The 17,437-nt window shown below is 46.8% G+C and overlaps 2 protein-coding genes across 2 annotated transcripts in view; one reads left to right on the plus strand and one right to left on the minus strand.

Annotated features, from left to right (window-relative positions):
- Positions 1 to 1,613: 1,613 nt before the first annotated feature.
- Positions 1,614 to 14,830, minus strand: LOC144606857 (small ribosomal subunit protein uS15m-like). Its single transcript, XM_078423283.1, has 8 exons — positions 14,678 to 14,830; positions 14,232 to 14,288; positions 13,058 to 13,133; positions 10,432 to 10,480; positions 9,225 to 9,309; positions 4,961 to 5,019; positions 3,756 to 3,947; positions 1,614 to 1,992 (listed from the first exon to the last, which is right to left on the minus strand). The coding sequence occupies exons 1-8, from the start codon at positions 14,775 to 14,777 to the stop codon at positions 1,879 to 1,881; spliced, it is 732 nt and encodes a 243-aa protein (XP_078279409.1). The 5' UTR covers positions 14,778 to 14,830; the 3' UTR covers positions 1,614 to 1,878.
- A 167-nt stretch (positions 14,831 to 14,997) lies between these two features.
- Positions 14,998 to 17,437, plus strand: part of nipal3 (NIPA like domain containing 3) — a 57,160-nt gene continuing 54,720 nt past the window's right edge. Inside the window, exon 1 of the mRNA XM_078423282.1 lies at positions 14,998 to 15,018. The gene's annotated coding sequence lies outside the window, so the exon portion shown is untranslated. The remainder of the gene's footprint in view (positions 15,019 to 17,437) is intronic.

A 17,437-nucleotide genomic window follows, 5' to 3' on the forward strand; every position in this document is an offset into this window, starting at 1 on the left:
CGCGATCTCTGTCGGGGATCGACTTTGGGGCTCCAACCGCGGGAGCCTGCGGACTTTAACATTGCGGAGCTTGCGGTCTCAGGGTAGAGACCGACTTCGGGAGCTTCAATCCGCAGAGGGTTTCGATCGCCCCCGACGCAGGGACTTCGACCGCCGGCTGTGGAAGCTTCGATCGCCCCAACTGCGCATGCTTCGACTGCCCTGACCACGGGAGAATAAAGAGGAAGATTAGACTTTATTGCCGTCCATCACAGTGAGGAATCTGCTGTGGTGGATGTTTGTTAACTTTTTTGTACAGGTAGTTGTACGTCTTTTTTTTTAGTTTGGCAGTATGGTAATTTGAATTTCACTGTACCTTTGGTACACGCGACAATAAACTGAACTTGAAGTTTGTGGATGATACAAAGATAGGTGGAAGGGCAGGTAATGTTGAGGAAGCAGGGAATCTGCAGGACTTGCGACTGGTTGGGTGTAGGTAAAGAAGTGGCAAATGGAACACAGCATAGCAAAACATAGTCATGCACTGTAGTAGAAGGAATAAAGGCATAGAGTACTTTCTAAAAAGGGAGAGGATTCAGAAATCTGAGGTACAAGGGGACTTGGGAGTGCTGGTGCAAGATTCCCAAAAGATTAATTTACAGGTTGAGTCGGCGATGAAGGTAAATGCAATGCCAGCATTAATTTCAAAGGGACAGGTATATGAAAGCTTAGATGTAATACTGAGGCTTTATAAGGTGCCAGTCACATTATATTTGAAATATTATGAGGAGTTTTGGGCCCTTTTTCCAAGGATGTGCTGGGTTTGGAGAGAATCCAGAGGTTTCTGACAATGATCCAAGAGATGATGGTTAATGTATTTGTCAGGCTCTGGCCTGTACTCATTGAAGTTTATAGGGATGAGGGGGGATTTCACTAAAACCTATCAGACAATGAAAGGCCTGGATAGAGTGGCCATAGAAAGGATGTTTTTTATTAATGGAAGCATCTAGAGCCAGAGGGTACAGCCTCGGGATAAAATGACGCACCTTTAGAATGGAGATAAGGAGGCATTTTTTTAGGCGGAGGGAGGTGAATTCACTGCCACAGATGGCTCTGGAGGCCAAGACATTGGGTATTTTTAAAGTGGCATTTGATAGGTTCTTGATTAGTAAGGACATCAAAGGTTATGGGGAGAAGGCAGGAGAATGAGGTTGAGAGGACTCGCAGTTAGTTTAGTTTAGAGATACAGCATGGAAACAGGCCCTTTGGCCCACCGAATCTGCGCCAACCAATGATCACACTAGTTCTAATCTACACAGATGGGGACAATTTTACATAAGCCAATTAATCTACAAGTCTTTGGAATGTGGGAGGAAACCATAGCAACCGGGGAAAACCCACAGGGAACTCTGTAGAGAGCACCTGTACGCACGATCAAACCCTGGTCTCTTGCGCTGCAAGGCAGCAACTCTACTGCTGTGCCTCCGCACAGGATAAAATAGATCACCCATGATTGAATCGCAGAGTAGACTTGATGGGCCGAATGGTCTAGTTCTGCTCCTCGTACTCTTACAAGACAGACATTGACAGCTTGAGGCTAAGTAGATGGGGGGGGGGGGGGGGGGAGAGAGAGAGAGAGAGAGAGAGGGAGAGAGAGAGAGAGAGAGAACCAACAATTGGCACTGTAAAGTTTAGCAAGCCAGGATCATACCTTTAGAAGTATCTTCCATCTCCTGGTATCAATATGCCTCATCACACTCCTGATGATAACTAATGAGATTCAGATTTCTCAAAGTTATCAAAAAGTGTACAGTAAATTTGAAAAGATAAATATTTATTAATTGGACATTGAAGTTTTAACACCTTCCATGGAAATGCAGATGTTGCAGGCACCGGTGGTCACACAGGTGTACCTTCATTCACTACCTTGCTGACAGACTGTTCTCTCTCTGCAGCCACTGCCTTGCGCCTCTGCCGTTCGGCAGCACGGATTTTCCGAACTTCCTGGAAAACCTGAATTAGAGCAAAACGTCAGAGTGAGAGTAGGATAAGATGGGAATGCGACTGAGTGTGTGTTTCCCTGCTTCTTGGAGTCCACACTGGCTTCCAATGTCCACCCTTTCATCCGATTCTTTGTTGCCAAACTAAGTACCCAAAGATAAATCTGTCAGCGCCGCTGTGATCTTCTCACATTTTGTCACATCTTTTCATCTAAAGTATGTGTGGGGAACATAACATCGAGAGAAATCTCGGCAGTAATTGTCATGTATCATCTAATTACTCAAATTAAGGTTCATGCACAATAACCATCTTCGTTCTCAGTAATGTCCGCCTACTGGGCTGGAGTTCAGCCTGCATCACACAGCTTTTAGCCCTTGCCCCAGGACTGTTCTTCGTGGGCAACTTTGGACAATGTCCAATGGATGTCAGGTTGTTCGACTGTAAAGTTATCACAGCTGAAGTTGATCGTAACTAATTGCGATATCAAGGTTTGTCAGTAAAGGGTGGAAGCTCCAGTCAAACCACAGGTATGGATATTGGTTTGGCTATGTCACCATTGTTCCCAGTAACATTAATATACCCTACAAAATCTCAGCAATGGAATCAGTTTGCGTGTGGCATGCTTGCCTTCATTGGCCGGGCATTAAGTATAAACATCAGGAAGTTATGAGTCCCGGGGTCTCAAATTTGGGGTTTGGGCTTTGGGGTCTCCGGTTCGCGGTCATGGGTTTGGGGTCTCGGGTTCGGGGTCTCGGCTTTAGGGTCTTGGCTCTTGGGGTCCCATGTTTGGGGTCGTGGGTCTAGGACTTTGGTTAGGCCGTATTTGGAGTACTGCGTACAGTTCTAGTTGTCCTATTACAGGAAAGGATGTGGCGGCATAAGAGGGTGCAGAAGAGTTTAACAGAATGTTGCCTGGATGTTGGACAAACTTGGATTATTTTCTCTGGAGCGTCAGAGGTTGAGGGGAGACGTGAAAGTATATAAAATTATTAGAGGCATGGATAGGGTAGACAGACAGGACCTTTTTCCCCAGGGTGACAATGTCAAAGATTACAGCTTTAAGATAAGGAGGTTTTAAAGGAGATGTGTGGGGCATGTATTTTCACAGAGGGTGGTGGGAACATATTGCCAGAGTTGGTGATGGAAGCAGATACATTAGTGGCATTTAAGAGGGCTTTAGATAAGCACATGGATATGAAAGAAATGGATGGATATGGCAGATGAGCTTAGTCCACCTTGGCATCACGTTCAGCAGGAGCATTGTTGGCCGAGTGGCTCGTGTTGGTTCAGTACTCAAGCTATTCTTTAATGGATGACATTGGCACATATCATATCATATCATATATATACAGCCGGAAACAGGCCTTTTCGGCCCTCCAAGTCCGTGCCGCCCAGTGATCCCCGTACATTAACACTGTCCTACACCCACTAGGGACAATTTTTACATTTACCCAGCCAATTAACCTACATACCTGTACGTCTTTGGAGTGTGGGAGGAAACCGAAGATCTCGGAGAAAACCCACGCAGGTCACGAGGAGAACGTACAAACTCCTTACAGTGCAGCACCCGTAGTCAGGATCGAACCTGAGTCTCCGGCGCTGCATTCGCTGTAAAGCAGCAACTCTACCGCTGCAAACACAATATCCACAAATTTTGCACTAAATGGTGATCAGAGTGGTTCCATTGACAATTTAAGCCTTGCACGTCCTGAAGAAGGGTTGACTGCAGCTCCCAAATAACCACCCACGATGAAACAACTGGCAGATATCCGTACCTTTATGCACAAAGCCTTCTTGGCAATCCATCGCTGTGTTGCCTTCCTGTAATACTCAGGGGGAAAGGTATACTGAATACCCAGCTGTGTGCAGACATTTTCAAAGGCCTCGTAGCGTGTCCGCCGGAGGTACTTGAGCAGCTTCTTCCGTCTGTCGATTGCCAGCAACATATAACGCTTGTTGGTCTTATCCTGGCCAAGTGAAAATGAGAATGAGCACTGGATACTGGGGTGTGTAACTATCAGAGCCTCAAACATTGCCTCCAACATTAGGTCAGGTAACAAGATTGGAAAGGAGAGGAACGGCTGAAGATCCATTCAGCCTCTGTCTTCTGCTCAATGGTCATAAATGGGAGTGTGCTCCCTTCTGCTCCACGTAAGACAGTAGGTCTACAGGCAGCTTATCGGAAGTACAGAATCCCAGTGGAAGGGAGAAATGCCACACAATGGCCATGTTTAGAGACCACAGGGCAATGGGAGTAATCAGAGAGGGATGCCTTAATGGGATTATGTGGAATATAGACCACTAAACACCGACACAAAAAGGTTGGTCTGTGTGGCCTGTTCCTCTCCTACATTATTGGGAGATGCATGCGTGGAGAGCAAGTGAGGCAAAGCTCAGTGGCAATCAGTGCCATGGTGATGTCCAGCTATTCGTTAAGGGACAGAAAAAGAGTTGACATTGAGCAACATAGGAGGCTGAGGAGAGAGAGTAGATTGACACAAAATGCTGGAGTAACTCAGCGGGACATGTAGCATCTCTGGAGAGAAGGATCGAGACCCTTCTTCAGACTGAGTTACCGCCTGTCCTGCTGAGTTACTCCAGCATTTTGTGTCTATCTTCAGTTTAAACCAGTATCGGCAGTTCCTTCATACACAGAGGGAGTTGAGTGAAGAAGGGTCTCGACCCAAAACGTCACCCATTCCTTCTCTCCTGAGATGCTGCCTGGCCCGCTGAGTTACTCCAGCATTTTGTGATACCTTCGTAAGGAAAATTAGAATGGGAAAAGAGAGAAGGCAGGCTTTTTTAAATTGCAGAGTTGGCTAGGGAAGGAAAAGGAGGATGTGTGCAATAGTATGCAGGCCAAAGTTGTCAAAGTAACAATTATTTAACAATTGGCAGCTGGAGCAATGTGTAACATATGTTAATACAGAAGGTACAGATGTGTCTGCACAAAGATGCTGTGGAACTCCGATGTACACACCTTCCTGTGGAGCTGCAGGTGCTCCTGGTAATTCCGAATTTTTGCTGTTAGGATGGCAACTGTGGGAAGGAAGAGAGAAAGGTGGGTAACTTAACACATGAACACCCTACACCTCAGCCTGTGGTCAAGGAGGCAAAGAAACAAGTGCTGCAAGTCTGAAGTGAACACATAACAGTGGAAACACTCGGCAGTTCCATCATCACATTTATATTTCAGATTGCCTGCAGGTTTAGCTTGCCCACCAGGTTTAGCCTTTTCAGAGTCTGTTACAGAATGCAGAAAGGGGCTCAAGCAGGGACTTGGGAGGAAACTCTAGCACCTGGAGTAAATCAGGTGAAAGATAATCGACCAGAAACATTAAATCTGATTTTCTCTCCGCAGATGCTGCTGGCCCTGCTGGGCACTTGCAGCACATCCCACACAGAACCACTCGGGGTTTGATGAACTCCAAACACTGCCATCTATCTCTATCCATTGGATTCCTTTTTGACTAACCTGTCATGTGGGACCTTATCAAAAGCTTTGTTAAAATCAGTGCAAGGTGCATCATTGCTCTCACCAACTCTCGTTGTTACCACAACAAGAAGTAATTCCATCCTGAGTCAGACATGGCGTACCATAACCATGCCAGAGGCAGATACGATAGTGCTATTTAAGAGGCTTTTGGATACATAAATAAGCAGTTTAACTTGCTATCATTTTCGGAACAGACATTGTGGGCCGGAAGATTATTTTAAACCCCTCTGATGCAATTGGTCTGAATCATAGAGCCATACAGCACAAATACAGTCCCTTTGGCCCTACTTGCCCATGCCGACCACTAATCAGGCATTCTACATTCTAATCAACATTGTTGATAGAAACCATAAGCAATGGGCCCAGCAATGATCTGGAGGCACACTAGACACAGACCTCCGGTCCCAAAAAACCACCTTTCAACATCACCCACGGCTTCCTTCCATGAAGCCAATTCTCTATCCAATTGGCTAGCTGTCCCTAGAACCCATGTAATCTAACCTTCCAGAGCAACCTCCCACACGAAACCTAATCTAATGCCTTGCTGAAGTCCATATACATGGCTTGGGCCTCACCAGCTTTTTTGGTTACTTCTTCAAAAAAACTCAGATTCGTAAGACACAATCTCCCACATACATAACCATACTGCCGATCCCGAATTAGCCCATGTCTATCCAAATTCATATGCAGTCTTGCAGCACCTCACCCATGTCTAATGACGATTCATCTATATCAGCCACAGTGCCTACAATTTCTTCCCTAGCTTCCCACAGTATCCTTGGATATATCTGATCAGGCCCAGGAGATTTATCTATTTTAATACAGTCCCAGTCTTTATTGGGAAAGTTAATTCCCCTACTATGACAACCTTATTAGTCTTAGCCCGCGATCTCCTGGCATATTTGATGTTCTAATTCCCATTGACTATTTGGGAGCCTTTAGTACACCCCCAAAAAACAGGTCACCCCCGTTTTATTTTTCAGCTCTACCTATATAGCCTCACAGGACGAACCATCAGTAATGTCACCTTGAACTATTGTTGTGACATTCTCCTTGATCAATAAAGCAACTCTTTTACCCCCCCCCCCATCTCCATCTCTCCTTGTAGCACCTGTACTTTGGAATATTAAACTGCCAGTCCTGTCCCTCTCTCAGCCAGGTTTTCGTAACAGCTACACTGTCCCTATCACCTGAGTTCATCCGCCTCGCCCGTCAGGCCTCTCAGTAAAATAAACACAACTCAATCCAACACTCCATCCTTGCTCCCTGCTGCCTATTCTGTCCACCAAATTTTCTTTCTTCAACTTCCATAACAACCCCCAGCCCGTCACCTGCTTCTATGCTGTATTGGATCACGTCCCCCTGCCAATGAAGTTTAAACTCTCCCGAGTAGCACTAGCAAATCTGCCTGCCAGGATATTGGTTCCCTTTCATCCCTATTGTACAGATCATCTTGACGCCAGAACAGATCCTAATGGTCCAAAAATCTGAATCCATGCACCAACTCCTCAGCCACGCATTTATCTGTCCTGTCTTCCTGCACCTAACCTCACTGGCAGCTGGCATTGGGAGTAATCCAGAGATCCCCACTCTGGAGGTCCTGGAGGCTCTGGAACTCCCAATAATCATTTTTGCAGGACCTCATCTCTGTTCCTACGTCATTTGTGCCAACGTGAACAATGTCTACTGGTTGCTCCCCCTCCTCCTTGATGATGTCATGCAGCCACTCCGAGACATCCTGGACCCTGGCATCAAGAACATCCTGGAGTCTCAATCGTTGCCGCAGAATCTCCTGTCTGCCTCCGAACTAACGAGTCTCCTATCGCTGTGGCTCTGCTTGACATTACCCTTCCCCACTGTGCCTCAGACCCAGGCTCAATGCCACAGCCATGATTCCTGCTCACCCCTAACTGGTCATTCCCCCTAACTGTATCCAAAAGGGTAAACCTGTTATGAAGGAAAATGGCCGCAAGGTCACCTGCAATCTCTGATCTTTTCTCCTCCTGGTCACCTACCTACTCTCTTCCTGGATCTTAGACCTGACCACCTTGTACAACTCCTATCTGTGGCATTGGGAGTAATCCGCAGATCACTACCCCGGAGGTCCCACATATGAAGCTCCGATTTTCTTGGATGATCCTGAGGTCGTCCAGCTGTAGCTCTAGTTCCTTAATACTGCAAGGAGCTGTGCGTGCACACAATCCCAAATGTGTAGTCATTAGGGGCACGAGCAGTTTCCCTGACTTCCCACAACCTGTAGAACGTACACTGTACCATTCTACCTGCCATCACCATTGCATTAAAACCGAGAAAAGAAAGCACAACAATCACAGAAGAAAAAGGCAGACTGAACCTTTACCCCCTGTCCTCCTCTGCCCAGCCTCCTTGCCCAAACATCTTGAACCAAAGCCACACACTCACCCACCACACAGCACGTCCTCACTCACCACACAGGTCTCTCCTAATAAGGTGTTCTGCAGCAACTTGCCTTATTTTTATTGACTGCTCAATTAGCTCATTTTGATCACTCAGCCCATCCACCGGCTGCCTTTTGAAATGTCCCGCTGCTGCTGCTGCTGCTTCAACATTGGAATAGACTCAATCAACCAATTCAGCAGCTGTCTTTTGAAATATCCTCCTTCTGCCCACTGCAGACACTGAAACACACTGACTCAACCAATTCTCTTAAATTTGAATAGATTTTGCGATTTGTTTTTTTACACCCCGGCATGCACCAAAACAATGATTCGATGAGTGTTCACTTTTATTGCATACTCTGAGCATGCTTCAGACACGGAACATTGAAAATAGTAGGCCAGGGCCCTCTGCTCTCTTCTCCGCCAGCAAACCTGTACTGGCCTTTCCTCGGCATCCTTCCCATTAATAAACAATAACTCTATTGACCTGTGGAGAGTACTTTCATCTTAGGCCCTCATGATTGCCCACAATACACTCAGCAACTGATTGGTATCGTGTGCAGTGAATTCCAAATATTTACTGCCCTCTGGAATGATTGATCCATAACAACTTGCTTCCTCCATGGACACCACAACTGGCCATTCCTGCTGAAACTTGTCCATCTGCAACATTAACCCAGTGATTCTCCATTAGCACAGCCTGATATGCTGGGCATGTCCTGCATCTTTGCCATGGCAACACATAGTGGAGACAATGGCACATAATCACCTAACTCCCCATCCACCTGTTGTGGATTTAAACATATCATCGATCCATCCCTCTCAGTACCTCCCCTGCAATTTTAAATCATCTTCAAATTTATTTTTCCCAATCTTGATGAAGGGTCTCTGACCCGAGATGTTGAACGTTTTCCTCTCCACAGATGCTGCCTGACCTGTTGAGTGTTTCCAACATTTTCTTGTTTTTAATTGCAAACTTGTGTGGAGTTCAATAGAATTAAATGCAATTTAATTGAAACTAATAAGGTTCTTAAGACATTTGACAGGGTGGAATCTGATAGGCTGTGTCCTGAGTGCAGAAATTAAAATGGGAGACAGATTAGGATAAGGAGTCGTGCTTTTACAGGCACGGAGGGTTACAATTCTCTATCCCCAGAGGGCTTTGGACGTGGGTGCAGAGTTTATTTGGCACAGTCATGTCTGGGAAATAGTGATTGGGTAGGAAAATGAGCTGAGGTCAAGGAACAGCAATGGTCCTGCTTCACCTGTGTCCTGGGCTATTATTAGTGGTTGAAAGATGAATGGAAGGCAAAACTAAAAAGCGAACTCACTTTGGACTTCCGTGGAACCAACGTCACTGGGATTCCTCCGCACCTTCTCCACCAGAAGGCTAGTTTTCAGCTGCAGCTTCTCTCTCTAAAAGTGAGTCAATCACACAATCAAATCTGTACCAGTAGAAAGGTCAAAGCAAAGTCAACAGCACGAGGAGGAAATAAAGGCTAATCCTGCCCCTTCACCCTATCCAGTGAGAATCTCTGAAAGGAGTAATACTGAGAACTGTCAGCCCCGTGACTGTATACACTGGACAGATGTGATTAAACTCTCACCACTGAACATTGACTTTTCCAACTTTAGATAGTTCCTCTGTCCCTCTTTACCCCTCCCCCTTCCCAGATCTCCCACTGTCTTCCTGTCTCCACCTATATCCTTCCTTTGTCCCGCCCCCCTGACATCAGTCTGAAGAAGGGTCTCGACCTGAAACGTCGCCCATTCCTTCTCTCCTGAGATGCTGCCTGACCTGCTGAGTTGTTCCAGCATTTTGAATAAATACCTTCGATTTGTACCAGCATCTGCAGTTATTTTCTTACACTTCTTAAACTCTCATCAAAAGTCAGGCAGTTACTAAGTTCAAGATGCTATTGCAAGATATTAATTAGTTGTTTTGCTAGGTAGCATCTTTTCACGACTTGCCCAAAATGTTCCATGATCACTCAAGGACAGTGGAAATACACAATATTCAGTGCAAAATCTTAAACTTCCTCTCCTTTCTGAAACTAATAACATGCCAACCATCTTCTCAGCCTCATCAGTCTTCTCCAACTTTCTATTTCCATCCGTCTTTGAAGGTTCTCCAGTCATCTGTAGCCTTTAGCAACGTCAGTCAACTGTAGTGACCTGGGGCTTGTGATGCCATCATCTTCCGCTCCACTCTCTCCGTATTCCTTCACCATTATTTAACAGTTACACATTCAATCTCCTTCTCTCTGTTCAGCCCTGAATCACCTGACTAGAAACATCGTCTATCTATTCCCTCTATAAATGCTGCCTGCCCCACTGATTTCTTCAGTACTTCGTGACTGGTTAGCTCGCCACAAAAGCTTTTCACTCTACCTCGCTCGGTACACTTGCCAATAAACTAAACTAAATCTAAACTTTTGCTCAAGATGTAAGCATCTGCAGTCTCTTGTGCCTTCATTTTTGGAACGCCAGCTCCACAGTACTTTTCTTAAACATGATCCAAAAATGGGAAGGACTTACATGACTTGCCATTTCCAGTGACAACAGTCTTCGAACCACGTCATCAGTCCTGTAGAAAACACATCACAGTCCTTACACACGAGAATTAGGGCCAACGCCTTTATATTCCCTCTCTGTTTCCTTCTTTGTCCTCCTGCACATCATCCCAATTCTAAGTCAGCATCTGCTTCCCAGCTCGGTAATGATACTACAGACCAGATGAGCAAGTGGCTTGACGTGCATCATTCCTGCTCATGAACAAATGTTTTCTCCATCTCCCTCAATATTCATCCACATACTCCAAAGCCCCACTCAGTAACATTTCATTGTGTTTCATCAGTAAGCACATTCTATGTATCCTTAGTCCCAGACTCACTCCCCCTTTTTGAAGAGCCTTCCTCAAAAGCACCAACTCACTCAGACAGAGCAACCACAGCAATTCATCCATTCTGTAATGCATGGGGTTAAAACAAATGGGCACCCATTCAGTGGAATTATGTACCCAGTATTTGGCAATTTGATATTCGGAATACCAGGTAAGGATTTCCTATCTTCAGTACAATATTTTTCTATGGTTTGAGGCTTTGTTTTGTTCAGAACCTTACCAATGTCATCAAACTGTCTAAAATAAGGATGAGAGGGGATCTTATAGAACCATATAAAATTATAAAAGGACTGGACAAGCCGGATGCAGGAAAAATGTTCCCAATGTTGGGGGAGTCCAGAACCAGGGGCCACAGTCCTAGAATAAAGGGGAGGCCATTTAAAACTGAGGTGAGAAGGAACTTTTTCACCCAGAGAGTTGTGAATTTGTGGAATTCTCTGCCGTGGGCAGTGGAAGCCAAATCACTGGATGGATTTAAGAGAGTTAGATAGAGCTCTAGGGGCTAGTGGAATCAAGGGATATGGGGAGAAGGCAGGCACGGGTTATTGATTGTGGACGATCAGCCATGATCACAATGAATGGCGGTACTGGCTCGAAGGGCCTCCTCCTGCACCTATTTTCTAATAAACAGGCCCAGGTTCAAATAAGTAGTGACAACTTTAAATTAAATTAAAACAACAGCCAACATTAAAGTGGTGACTTTTTATCACTCGGCCTAATTTCAACAAGGCAACTTTTGTAAAGACTTGACTGACTGAACTATATTGTAACACTGTGGGTGTCAAAAGACACGTCAAACTGAGCTAATGACTGGGAAACACTGAAGGAGATTCCCAAAAGGCATCTCGACTTGGCTGCATCAGAGTCATATGCAGAGTACTTTTGCAGGTAAGTTCAGGAGAGAGTCTTTGCAAAAGATAGGATAGGAGGCAGTGTAGTTCAGATAATTGTGGGAATCGGTGGGATTGCAGTAGACATCAGTTAATAGTTTTTTTTATTCTAGGACATTCAAACTCTTTCTTTAGTAGTCTTTCTTTAGTACTACACTTCCTCCACCCTGCCTCTTGCAAAAACACTATCCCCTACTCTCAATTCCTCTGACTTCACTACATCTGCTCCCACATCAAAGCTTTCTACTCCAGGACATCTCAGATGTGCTCTTTCTTTAGTAAGTGTGGTTTCCCCCTGCAATCTTAGATGAATCCTTCACCCGCATCTCCTCTGTGTCCCCTCACTCGGCTCTCACTTCACCTTCCCCCACAGAACAAGGATAGAGTTCCCTTGGTCCTCACCTTTCACCCCACCAGCCTTCGCATCCAACACATGATTCTCCAACATTTCTGTCACCTTTAATGTGATCCCACCACCAGTCACATTTTCCCATTCCCACCCCTTTCTAACTTCTGCAGAAACTACTCCTTCTGCAACTCCATGATTCGCTCAAACCTTCCCATCCAAACCACCCTCTCCCCAGGTACCCTTCCCTGCAACCGCAGGGGATGTAACACCTGTCCCATTACCTCCTCCCTCGCCTCCATCCAGCGATCCCAGCAGTCCTTCCAGGTGAGACAGAGGTTCACATGCATCTCATCTAACCTCATCCACTGCATTCAGTGCTCTAGATGTGACCTCCATTACATCAGCAAGACCAAGCATAGACTCAGTAATTATTAGTCAGGCCTGCTGGATCTCCAGGTTGCTAACCATTTTAACTCCCCTTACCTTCCTGCACTGACTGTTCTGGGTCTTCCATTACCATTGAGCCCATGTGCAAACTAGAGGAACAGTATTTTGTATTCCTACCCAACGGTATGAACAATGAATTCTCCGATTTTAGGAGAAACCTTTTTTGAAATCTTTATTTTCAACTTCTTCTTCCTCTCCTTTCCCCTGTGTCCCACCGTGACAAACGTCACCTATCCATATCCTCCAGAGATGCTGCCTTAAATGTTGAGTTACTTCAGCATTTCGTGTTTTTTTGTTGTAAAACAACACCTGCAGTCTGTTGTGTCTACTGGGTTTAAGAGCTACGCTTCAGCAGCAGTTGCTTAGTTCTCAATGACAGTTGGCAGCAGCCCTCCAAATGCCAATACATGCGGGGCCCTAATAACTTTTACTTTATTTCAGATTCTGCTGGACAGGGAGGTGTTGGAACAAGAGGTGCTGAAGCAAGGATAAATTGGGAAAATGTCAGAGAGAGGCTTTAACAGACTAAGTTTTTAAACACTAAGCAGCAGTAGTTAGTGAATGATGGCCACGTACTTGCTCACTACTGCCACATCGCGGTAGTTTTTCTTCAACATGGTTGGGGACAGATCATCCAACTGACTGGAAAATTCTATCAGAGAAAAATATTACATAAAAGAGCACTGAGAGACTTCATTCAATTACACAGAAAACAGTTATGCATGTGCAAGCTTTGTAAACGACATTGAATTAGTCCACTCAGCCATTCCTATTCCACAATTCTCCTATAACTATAACCTTGTAAAACTCCCCATTGAAAATGTTTCCATCACTTCACCAGCCGGAAATGTTCTGCCCCTGTTGCTACACAACCCTCTTTAATCCCACACACATGATCTCTTCACTTCCTAGTGTTCTTTCCATTCAATCGAAAACACAGTCCCAACCCAAAATATCATCAGTCCACCCGATCCAAAGATTGTGCCTGACCCATTGAGTTCCTCCAGCACTTTGTATTTTGCTCACGATGCCAGCATCTGCATCTCCATCCTGGTTCTCCTGTGTCGTTCCCATTCCTCTGCCAAGTTAAAACCCTTCACAAAAGCATTAACAAATCCGCAGGGATACTGGCCTTGCTCACACTGAGGTGCAACTTGTCTGGCTTGCACAGGTCCTACCTGCCCCAACCACAGTCCCAAAGGCTCATAATTAGAAAGCCCTCGCTCCAGCTTATGCATTCATTTGCACTATTCTCTTTTTCCTCTACTTGTTAGCATGTGCAACTGGGAGCAATCCCAACCTTTGAGGTTTTTTTAATGCCTTTTCCAGCTCCCTAAATTCTGCTGCGAGGACTTAATTCCTTCCTTCAACCTTTGTCATTGGTACCAACAGGAACCACTATTTACAGTTCTTCACCCACTCCCTTACAACCATTCAATCTGCTCTATTGCCCTGGGATTTGGGAGGTGACTTATCACGTAGTCACACCTCTGGTCACAGCATCACCTATGTGTTCCTCCAACCATTAAATCCCATCAATATTACTCTCCCGCACATCTTGCTCCTCCACTATGGCACTGAACCTCTGTGGTATTTTGCTTCTCTCTCTGCCTGCCAGTCAGTGTCAGGCCTATCCCTCGGGGCGACAGGGAGCCAACACAGGAGCCAGGCTTCTCTGAGGGAGATCACAAACTCAGCTCCCTCTCTGGGCCGACCCCCGGGTTTCACACAGCTGCTGACCCGCACTCACCTGGTGTCCTCCTCGACACCGCAGCATAACGGCAGCCGGCCGGCTCCCACCCCGCACCTGCGACAGACACGGGGAAAGTCAGTGGGCTTGTCAGACCCAGCACCGGCCGCCATCCCAGGGTTATCCAACCCCCCCCCCCCCCCCCCCCCGGCCCCGTCACTGCCCACCCACCTCCCTCCAACAACTCCCCACACGGGTTTCCTCCCTCTGGTTCCCGCCTCCCTGGATCCCTCCCCTCATTCCCTGAGTCTGAGACTCTCCACCCGGGTCCTCTTTCCTTCCTCGCCCAGATCTCTGGGTTTGTCCCACCCGCCCTCTCCCATCCCTGGGATTGCCCCCCTTCCCCTCCACCTCCCCGACCCTCGGGTTTTTTCTCCCGGGTTCTCCTCTCTACCCCGTCCCTGGGTCCCCCCCCCCCCAATTCCCGGGTCCCCCCGCAGCCTGACCCGGTCGCCGTCCAGGCCCGGGGGCCGCCGCCCTGCTCCAGCCGAGGAGGAGGCCGCGAGCCCCGGGCTCCAGCAGCGCGCACACGGCCCTCCTCAGCATCCCCGCGGCAACGCCACCCGAAACGTCATCAGGCCGCGCCGAGGGTGACGGGGGCGGGGTGGGGTCGTTGCCGGAGTGACGGGCGGGGGCGGGGGCGTTGCCGGGGTGACGGGCGGAGCGGGGCGTTGCCGGGCTGATGGTAAGGGCGGGGCGGGGCGGGGGCGTTGCCGGGGTGACGGGCTGATCCACGGCTGGGAGTTGCTGCCGAGACTGCCCGGACACCAGGAGACACTAACTGCAGGTATTTCTGTGATAACGCCCATGAGGGAACACTGTTTACATTTCGCGGGTCAAGCCGGTTACAATGCAATTTCCACCGGGAACTGGAGAGCGACTTGAAATGTGAAAACAAGCAACTACAGACGCGGAAGGGTCCCGACCCGAAACATCAGCCGCCCATTCCCTCCCTCCCCAGACCCGCCGAGTTCCACTTCCACATTTAGACAAAAGACAATAGACAATAGACAATAGGTGCAGGAGTAGGCCATTCAGCCCTTCGAGCCAGCACCGCCATTCAATGCGATCATGGCTGATCACTCTCAATCAGTACCCCGTTCCTGCCTTCTCCCCATACCCCCTCACTCCGCTATCCTTAAGAGCTCTATCCAGCTCTCTCTTGAAAGCATCCAACGAACTGGCCTCCACTGCCTTCTGAGGCAGAGAATTCCACACCTTCACCACTCTCTGACTGAAAAAGTTCTTCCTCATCTCCGTTCTAAATGGCCTACCCCTTATTCTTAAACTGTGGCCCCTTGTTCTGGACTCCCCCAACATTGGGAACATGTTTCCTGCCTCTAATGTGTCCAATCCCCTAATTATCTTATATGTTTCAATAAGATCCCCCCTCATCCTTCTAAATTCCAGTGTATACAAGCCCAATCGCTCCAGCCTTTCAACATACGACAGTCCCGCCATTCCGGGAATTAACCTAGTGAACCTACGCTGCACGCCCTCAATAGCAAGAATATCCTTCCTCAAATTTGGAGACCAAAACTGCACACAGTACTCCAGGTGCGGTCTCACCAGGGCCCGGTACAACTGTAGAAGGACCTCTTTGCTCCTATACTCAACTCCTCTTGTTACGAAGGCCAACATTCCATTGGCTTTCTTCACTGCCTGCTGTACCTGCATGCTTCCTTTCATTGACTGATGCACTAGGACACCCAGATCTCGTTGAACTCCCCCTCCTCCTAACTTGACACCATTCAGATAATAATCTGCCTTTCTATTCTTACTTCCAAAGTGAATAACCTCACACTTATCTACATTAAACTGCATCTGCCATGTATCCGCCCACTCACACAACCTGTCCAAGTCACCCTGCAGCCTTATTGCATCTTCCTCACAATTCACACTACCCCCCAGCTTAGTATCATCTGCAAATTTGCTAATGGTACTTTTAATCCCTTCGTCTAAGTCATTAATGTATATCGTAAATAGCTGGGGTCCCAGCACCGAACCTTGCGGTACCCCACTGGTCACTGCCTGCCATTCCGAAAGGGACCCATTTATCCCCACTCTTTGCTTTCTGTCTGTCAACCAATTTTCTATCCATGTCAGTACCCTACCCCCAATACCATGTGCCCTAATTTTGCCCACTAATCTCCTATGTGGGACCTTGTCGAAGGCTTTCTGAAAGTCGAGGTACACCACATCCACTGACTCTCCCGTCAATTTTCCTAGTTACATCCTCAAAAAATTCCAGTAGATTTGTCAAGCATGATTTCCCCTTCGTAAATCCATGCTGACTCGGAATGATCCCGTTACTGCTATCCAAATGCTCAGCAATTTCGTCTTTTATAATTGATTCCAGCATCTTCCCCACCACTGATGTCAGACTAACTGGTCTATAATTACCCGTTTTCTCTCTCCCTCCTTTCTTAAAAAGTGGGATAACATTTGCTATCCTCCAATCCACAGGAACTGATCCTGAATCTATAGAACATTGAAAAATGATCTCCAATGCTTCCACTATTTCTAGAGCCACCTCCTTAAGTACCCTGGGATGCAGACCATCAGGCCCTGGGGATTTATCAGCCTTCAGTCCCATCAGTCTACCCAAAACAATTTCCTGCCTAATGTGGATTTCCTTCAGTTCCTCCATCACCCTAGGTTCTCCGGCCCCTAGAACATTTGGGAGATTGTGTGTATCTTCCTCAGTGAAGACAGATCCAAAGTAACGGTTTAACTCGTCTGCCATTTTTGTTCCCCATAATAAATTCCCCTGCTTCTGTCTTCAAGGGACCCACATTTGCCTTGACTATTTTTTTCCTCTTCACGTACCTAAAAAAACTTTTGCTATCCTCCTTTATATTATTGGCTAGTTTACCCTCGTACCTCATCTTTTCTCCCCGTATTGCCTTTTTAGTTAACTTTTGTTGCTCTTTAGACCAATCCATGCTACTCACACAGTTCTCTTACTAATAAAGCCATTATCCCGTTTTCAGAATATTTTCTTCAGTTGTAAAACTTTGCAAAACTTTGATTTTAGATTTCTAATTAAATATTTTTGATGTTTGACAGGTGAGTTGATTCAATAACCACTTATTGGATCCAGCTGTGGTCACTTGACTGGCTTCAGCTCAGTCCAGAGTGCCAGTGGTTCCTGGCTGCCAGGCATTGTTGGTCGGCTTCTTCTGGCCTGTCTGCTGATGACAGGG

The sequence above is a fragment of the Rhinoraja longicauda genome, chromosome 27 (assembly GCF_053455715.1).
Source record: "Rhinoraja longicauda isolate Sanriku21f chromosome 27, sRhiLon1.1, whole genome shotgun sequence".
In the NCBI taxonomy this organism is placed as follows: domain Eukaryota; kingdom Metazoa; phylum Chordata; class Chondrichthyes; order Rajiformes; family Arhynchobatidae; genus Rhinoraja; species Rhinoraja longicauda.